The sequence below is a fragment of the Citrus clementina genome, unplaced genomic scaffold (assembly GCF_000493195.1).
Source record: "Citrus clementina cultivar Clemenules unplaced genomic scaffold, Citrus_clementina_v1.0 scaffold_1, whole genome shotgun sequence".
Lineage (NCBI taxonomy): Eukaryota > Viridiplantae > Streptophyta > Magnoliopsida > Sapindales > Rutaceae > Citrus > Citrus x clementina.
In genome coordinates, this window is record NW_006263303.1 from 20627294 (window position 1) to 20636299 (window position 9006).

General features: G+C 30.2%; 1 protein-coding gene across 1 annotated transcript; it reads left to right on the plus strand.

Annotated features, from left to right (window-relative positions):
* Positions 1 to 232: 232 nt before the first annotated feature.
* LOC112095727 ((E)-beta-farnesene synthase-like) lies at positions 233 to 7626 on the plus strand. The gene is made up of 8 exons (XM_024177835.1): positions 233 to 336; positions 3450 to 3603; positions 3727 to 3997; positions 4365 to 4743; positions 5657 to 5875; positions 5969 to 6107; positions 6679 to 6927; positions 7168 to 7626. The coding sequence occupies exons 1-8, from the start codon at positions 233 to 235 to the stop codon at positions 7456 to 7458; spliced, it is 1806 nt and encodes a 601-aa protein (XP_024033603.1). The 3' UTR covers positions 7459 to 7626.
* The last annotated feature ends 1380 nt before the right edge of the window (positions 7627 to 9006 follow it).

Here is a 9006-nt window from a genome sequence, read left to right on the forward strand (position 1 = left end):
TACCCTCAAAGTTAAACATGATTATGAGGATAGTGGTTCGAGTTCCTATGGACTCAACATCTCTTAAGTAATTATAATTGTGTGGAGTTAATTTATAAGTTTTTCTCTATTGCGAAATGCAAGTGAAGTATAGACATCCCTCGTCTGCGAGGGTTATTTGTCTGGGCATGTACTTCATAGAATTTATGGTGCGTTTACTTGCCGGATTGAGGAATCAAAATCCGGAATCAGAATGAGTGATGGTGTTTACTTCGCAAATATGGACCAGGAATCGGAATGGTGGGGCCCACCACTATTTGGGAATGGGGAATGGGAGATTGATTCCCATGGGGGGAGGTGGGAATGAGTCTCCCATTCCCGGGATTGACCATTTTGCCCTCCCCCAAAATTAAAAATGCCCACTTTGTCCTCTTTTTTAATTAATTAATATAATATTATAATTAATTAATATTATTAACTATAATTATTAAAAATTATAGTTCTTGAATAAATAATCACAATAATTAATATATTATTATTATAGTTAATTAATTAATTATTACTATTAATTAATGTATTAACATATTATTAATGATTATTATTATTTTTGAATAAATAATCACAATAATTAATTTATTATTATTATTGTTATATTAATTAATTAATTAATGTACTATTATAATAATTAATTTATATATTATTATTAATTAATTAATATAATTATTACTATTAATTAATATATTAATAATTATTGTTTCCTGAATAAATAATCACAATAATTAATATTATTAATAATTAATATACTATAATAATAATAATAATTATTATAATTATTATAATTAACTCATAGATTATTATTAATTAAATAATATATTTATTACTAATAATTAATATATTAATATATTATTAACAATAATTATTAATATATATATTTTTTGAATAAATAATCACAATAATTAAGATATTATTAATGTAATTAATTAATTAATATACTATTATAATAATGATTAACAATAATGATTATAATTAATTCATATATTATTATTAATTAATTAAATTAATATTATTAAATAAATAATATAATTATTACTACTAATTAATATATTAATATATTATTAACAATAATTATTCATAATTATAATTTTTTAATAATAATCACAATAATTAATATATTATTTTAATTAAGTTATTAATATTAATATTATTAGTTAATATATTTTTATAATAATTTTTATTATAGTTATTATAATTAATTAAAATTTTTTACAATTAATTAATATATTAGTTAATAATTATTATGACAAGAATCCATTAAGTACTTTTTAGTAATTTGTTACAATCTAATTCATTCCGATTCCGATTCCAAGACAAAGTAAACACATTAATAGCAATCCAACTCATTCCGATTTCGATTTCTACAGTTCAAGTAAACAACTTATTTTGATTCCCATTCCCTATTCCGATTCTAGCCCATTCTGCTTCCTGCCCATTCCAATTCCAGTTTAGTAAACGCAGCATTAATGTAATGATGTAAGTCCTAGGCGAAATGCGAGTGGAGCAGAGACATCCCTCGTCTGTGAGAGTTATTTGTCTGGGCATGTACTTCATAGAATTTAATGTAATAATGTGTATCTCAATTATATATCTGATTGTAAATATAAGTGTAATGATCTGCTGTAATAGTAGTTATAAATATCTGTGTAATACAGTATTCTAATGTCAGTATTCAAAAAAAAAAAAAACCCCCCTCTTAGTGTTACCCACATTTTTCATGCTTCTTTGGTCTTCTTAAAAGATGATGTGAAATAGACTGAAGACGAGGGTAAATGTTCGTTTTGTCCTTATATTTTGTATTAATAGTTGTTTAGTGTCTATATTTTGAAAAATACCTAATCATTTTTTTTTGAATATGTGATATTCATGTCCTTATTTTTTGTTTATTTTTTTAATATAACTCTTACTACAATTTTAAAATAATATTTGAAACGAATTTAGATCTATCACAAATAGATGTAGGTAATTAAAAACAAAAAATTAACAACTTAATTAATTTTTCGGAAATACTGTTCACCGCAACTGTTTACAATTACTGTTCATCCGCATTAAAAAATATTAATTTTCTAAAAACTCAATAAAATATAGAAAATAAATGACACGAAGATTTTTAGGTGATTCGGATTAATCAATCCTACACCCACGAGGCCACGCCGAGATGAAAAACAATTCACTAAGTTGAGATGTTACAACCTATGGATTTACCAAACTTAAGACTCTCACTTATAGTTTATCACTACAATGAAACAATTCACAATCTCTAGCAATGAAACTATATTCGAGAACAGGTTATGAATCTGTAATATAATCTGGGATATTTATAGGAAGTTAAGTGTCTATTCATGAAGTAATATGTTTATTCACAAAACAATGCAACCCTCCAAACAAATTAAGGCACCTTTTTAGAACAGATACACCACTTTAAATAGGCACTTTAGTGAGAAACATTGCACCTTTCCATCATTTAATTTAATTAATTTATTTAAAATAAACTAATTAATTAATTACGAAGGAATTATATTTCAATCTCAAAGCTTTCTCATTTTAGTGCTGCAGCGTATCTCTCTTGGTGCTGCAGCACCAATGTTCTCCCATATGTATAATAACAAATATTATAATCTCTTTTACAATTTAAATAATCACTAATTACATGCTATTTCTTTAAAATAAATGTTCAAATACCATTGCATCATTCCACTAGATTGCAAGGACCAATGAAATTAATGCTTAGCCTAGATCAGACGTAAGGTTGGAGAATGAAATAAACATATTTCCTAACATCGAACCTGTAACAATACAGCACTTAATTACTATAACTAACATAAATTGAACTTTCCATTTCCACGAAAAGCCAATTCAGTAGGCATTGCCCTGCAATTTTAGGTAATATTTAAATAATTTGTCTATTATATATGTCAGCATTACTGCACAATTAACTTACAGCTAATACTCCAAAAGCTATATATATGGCTACTTTCAACGAAACCGCTTAGTGTTACCCACATTTTTCACGCTTCTTGGGTCTTCTTAAAAGATGAAGTGAAAAATATTGAAGACGAGGGTAGATGCTCGTTTTGCCCTTATATTTTGTGTTAATACTTGCTTAGTATCTATATTTTGAAAAATACCTCATCTATTTTGTTTATTATGAGGCATTCATATCCTTATTTTTTTCTTTTTTCTTTTTAATATAACTCTTACTACAATTTTAAAATAATATTTAATATCTTTGCAATAACTAATCTTGCTAATAATAATTTATAAGATAATAACAAAAAAATTATATTTATTTTAATTTTATATTTTATTGTATGATGATATAATACCTTAGAGTTATTATAGAATTTCTCTATCTATGGATTGGGAAACTCTATATAAAGAGCAGAAGTCCTACCGAGTTCAAACTAAGTAATTAGTTCCTTTGGTTTGAGTGTGAAAAAGAAAAAAAAAAAGTCCGCTCAAGTTCTAGCAACGGTTTCCAGTTCAACAGAACAAACTGTTCGTCCCATTGCTGGTTTCCATCCTAACTTATGGGGAGACTATTTCCTGACCCTCGCTTCTGATTGCAAGGTAATTAAAGACGGATCTAAATAACTCATTAACTGCCAGCTAGCTAGCTAGCCATGTGTGTGATTAATTAGCATAGAGACTAATAAGTATTAATTAATTGTATTGTACATGCATGCATTGCAGACAAATGATACTACGCACCAAGAGGAATACGAAGCGCTGAAGCAAGAAGTCAGGAGCATGATAACGGCTACGGCAGATACACCTGCCCAGAAGTTGCAATTGGTTGATGCAGTCCAACGATTGGGTGTGGGCTATCACTTCGAACAGGAGATAGAAGATGCATTAGAAAACATTTTTCATAATAGCTTTGACAATAATGATGATGTTGATCTCCACACTGTTTCTCTTCGTTTTCGACTGCTGAGGCAGCAAGGATTTAAGGTTTCGTGTGGTAAGTAACCTTATTGCTTATAGCTAGTCTGGGTCTCTATAGTTTCTGCCAATGACGTACGTACTTTTTTTTTTTTTTTAATTAAGGCCACTTACGTACTTAGTTCTTGCAACTTTTAAAAAAAATACTCAAAAGACTTGTTATAACATTTGTCAGTGTTGGATTTGAGCAGTAAAAAGAAAATAATCATATAATTAAGTAGATTTTAACGAAAATATTCGCACAACAGCGACATTTTGGGGTATGTTTGAAAATACAGGAACTGAATGAGTAGTTAGCAGAAACTATCCCTAGCCATTTATATATGTATTATACAAGCTGATGTCAATGTAACTGAGCACAATAAATCTTTTACTAAAAATATCAGATGTGTTCGAGAAGTTCAAAGATGATGAAGGTAAATTCAAGGCATCATTGGTGAAGGAGGTTCAAGGCATTCTAAGTTTGTATGAGGCAGGACACTTGGCCATTCGCGGAGAAGATATATTGGATGAAGCCATTGCTTTCACTAGAACTCACCTTCAGTCAATGGTATCTCATGATGTGCGCCCTAATAATCTTGCTGAACAAATTAATCATGCTCTCGACTGTCCTCTCCGCAGAGCCCTCCCAAGAGTGGAGACAAGATTTTTCTTGTCTGTCTATCCAAGAGATGATAAACACGATAAAACTTTGTTAAAGTTTGCAAAGTTAGACTTTAACCTTGTGCAAAGAATACATCAGAAGGAATTAAGTGCCATCACACGGTAAGCTCTTAATCCGCGCCTGCGTTATTTTTTACTTTAAAATTAACAGATACATTGATTTGCTCTTTTAATTAAGGAAAAGATTTTGAAAACATACAAATCTCTTTTCTGTTCATTTAAAATTCGAGTAAAATATATTTTCATTGTCTTCGTTCTTGTTCAATTATTGTGGGAAATTGTCACTTTCATTCTATAATTCTTAGTTTTTACTACTTACATCTTTACGGTTTTCATATGTAACAGCCTATTACCTGTTTAACGTAAACTACTCTTTTGGGGCTTTGCCCTCCCCTTTTCTTTTAGAAATAAAATATAAAAAACAAAGAAAAAAATCGATTTTAAAGAGATAAATGCAACAGCAAGAACATTTTGAGTAAATTTTAAAATTATGAGGACAAACCAGACGTTTAGCCGAACCCAAGGACTATAAGGACATTTAGCCAAATGGTTTTCTAAACGTTTGACAAAGGGAATAAGGATCGATTCTCTCCCAGCCTTTGCTAGTTTAATGAGTGATCAAGATTTAGTTTTGAATTTTTATATTGATCATCAACCAGCTTTTTTCACTTTATTTATAATTAAGCCAACTTTTGTCACCAAATTTGGAAAACTAAGAGTAGCTAGGAAGAGGAGAAAAGAAAAAACTAGCAGCGGATCCTAATAAAAGTAGGCAATTTAATTTCTCATTTATTTTTTACTATCTAATTTTAACAATCTTATAAAATTTCACACAATGGCCAAAAAATTCTCTTCTCTTATTTATGATATGGATCATACGTGTATAATTCTAGTGAGCAATAACCTAGTTTTTGTCTCTCCTTTTTTATCTTTTAAATTGCTCAATGCAAGCGAATTTATTAATTAGTTTTAGCTTCCAATTAGATAATTTTAATATGAAATATTTGAATTTCAGGTGGTGGAAAGATTTAGACTTCACTACAAAGCTGCCTTATGCAAGAGACAGAATCGTAGAGTTGTATTTTTGGATTGTAGGGACGTATTTTGAACCAAAGTACACTTTAGCAAGAAAAATAATGACCAAAACAATTTACACGGCATCTATCATAGATGACACTTTCGACGCTTATGGTTTCTTTGAAGAGCTCAAGCTCTTTGCAGAAGCAGTCCAGAGGTTTAAAATATTTTGTGATCTATATAAATATAATAAATGATTATTATTATTATTTTAAATTTTCATTCACACGATATATTGCTTCGTATTCAGGTGGGACATTGGAGCCATGGATATACTTCCAGAATACATGAAAGTGCTTTATAAGGCCCTTTTAGATACTTTCAATGAAATTGAGCAAGACTTGGCCAAGGAAGGAAGATCGTCCTATTTACCTTATGGCAAAGAAAAGGTAGACAATTAAGGGGTAAATCCTCAATTAGTCTATGTAGTTTAAAAAGGGTAAATGCTTGAATAGTCCCCATATATATATATCCGGTTAAATACCCATTTAGCTCTCATATTTTGAAAAATTCTCAAGATACCCTTGTTATTGGATATGTGACACTCTTATATACCCTCATTTTTTGTTGTCTTTTTTTTTTGTCTGAACCACGAGGTGGTCCTGAGTGAGCCCCAACTGTGAGAGGCACCTTGAAGCCCGTACCACAACCCAAACTAATCCCCGCTCGCACCGGGTAGGCCCGTAAGGGGTAAAGTGCTGGCCAAAGTGGTGACTCTATACGAGAGCGGGGCTTGAACCCCTGACCTTTCTTAAGGAATGAGAGTGTCGAACCACTCTTATATACCCTCATTTTTTGTTATCTTTAATGATAATACCCGTACTACCATTTTGGAGATTGATTGAAAAATTAATCCATTATTGTTTATCAGCAAATTAACCAATAATTATTCTTGTCTTTTATTAAAATTATTAGACCGATAGTGTTGAATATTTCATTGAATTGGTTTGTGGTGCTCAGATGCAAGAGCTTGTTCAAATGTACTTTGTTCAAGCCAAGTGGTTCAGTGAAGGTTATGTTCCGACATGGGACGAATATTATCCGGTTGGACTTGTAAGTTGCGGCTACTTCATGCTTGCGACAAATTCCTTCCTTGGCATGTGTGATGTTGCAAACAAGGAAGCTTTTGAATGGATATCCAAGGACCCTAAGATTTCAACAGCGTCGTCAGTTATCTGCAGACTTAGGAATGACATTGTTTCCCAGCAGGTAGCACACTATAAATTAGTTAAATTATCAATTCTCCCTTAGATCATGACTATTTATATTTGGATTTGAATCTAAAGTTGAATTGAGCTGTGCTGAGTTTTTTATGATCTTCTGTCATGCGCGTATTTACACATAACAATGTGGTTTTATGTATTGTCAATATTAGATGAGACTGATGTCATGGACTTTTAATAATAATATAATTATTTAATAAAATTTCTCTATTATCTATGTGTGTAGTTTGAACAGAAGAGAGGACATATTGCCTCAGGAGTTGAATGCTACATTAAGCAGTATGGTGTTTCAGAAGAAGAGGTAGTTACAGTTTTTACTGAAGAAGTTGAGAATGCATGGAAAGATATGAATGAGGAATTCCTGAAACCAACTGCTTTTCCTGTGGCTTTGATTGAGAGACCTTTCAATATCGCACGTGTGATTGAATTTCTAAACAAGAAGGGTGATTGGTACACTCATTCTCATGCGATTAAAGACCAGATTGCCGCAGTGCTCAGAGACCCTGTTACCATCTGAAGAGTTATAAGTATTTCTGTCAGTTACATTTCATGGTGTTTTCAGAATAAATGGTGTTTGTATCAAGGGATTGAGTTACTCTTCATCTCCTGCTGTTTGGGATAAAATGTAAAAGAAATTGGGTTATCGTTGATCTCTGATGTGCGGAATAAATTGTATTTTGATCCACTACTACAAAAATGTAAAATAATGACTCATACATTATGACAGTTTCTTTTAAAAACCGTCATTAAAAATATTTAATGACGGTTATTATATAAATGGTCATAATATATAATATTTATAATGACGGTTCTATTATAAAACCGTCATTAAATGTCATGCTAAAATATAATTTTAATTTTAATGACGGTTACTTGTAAAAACAGTCATTATAAATTTCAAATCTATTATATAACCGTCATTAAATATCAAGTTATTATTTTTAATGACGGTTTATAAAAAAAAAACAGTCATTACATATTAAACTATTACTTTTCATGACGGTTCTACTATATAACCATCATTAAATATCAAGTTATTATTTTTAATGACAGTTTATAAAAAAAACCATCATTAAAAGTCATTACATATTAAGATATTACTATTTATGACGGTTCGACTATATAACCGTCATTAAATATCAAGTTATTATTTTTAATGATGGTTTATAAAAAAAATAGTCAGATGCAGGGTTATTGTGGTGACACTGCCTCCGCTGTCAAGTCAGTTTAAATTTTCTGGGTGCTATCTTGAAAATGTTGGTGGGATTGTTGCTAATGATATTCTAAAATTTTGAATTCAGGGTTATTGTTTCACCACTGTGAGTTGCTTTCTCCATTTTTGCAATTCTTTCCTCTTAATTTGCTTTGAAATATTTGCTCGTTGGATTTATTTCCTCTTCATTTATAATCTATTTGGTGATTTTGTGTTGTGTAGCTTGTACCTTAGTCTCTCCCTTTCCTTTCATAATATTATAAAATATGTCGTGCACTTTGGCCTTTCGTTTCTTGATTTTCTTGGTTAATGAATTTGGAGAAAGAGTGAATTATGGGTAAGGGGGTAGAAAATCACATTGACAGATAAAGAGGATTGAAACGCCCTGATTTTTACTAAGTGGAGTTTACTTATTTGTTAAAAAAATGAATTTTAAATTATTAATGATTTAATTGTCTTACGCTTATTATATCGTTCATAAAATTTTTGTTACAAGTCCAGCCCATGAACCTCTTTATATTTTAGAATTTCTTTATTTATTTATGAAACGAAAACCAGTGTTCGGATTCAAAAAGAACAAAACAGAAAAAGGAAGAAAGGAAACAAGAGGATAGCAGGACGTGAGAGAGGAGAAGAGGGAGAAAGAAGAGAAACACAAGAGAGGCTAGGTGAAGGATTTGGATTTAAAGAGAGAGAATTGAATTTCAAAGCAAAATATTAAATATCCGGCTTTTTGAATTTGTAAGCCTTCTTTCTCAGTTCACTTTATTCTTTTATTTTTCTTCAAAATTCTTGTTTAAATTGGCATGCATGTTGATGTTGTTAAGTCATTTCTAAATTAACTTGCATGCA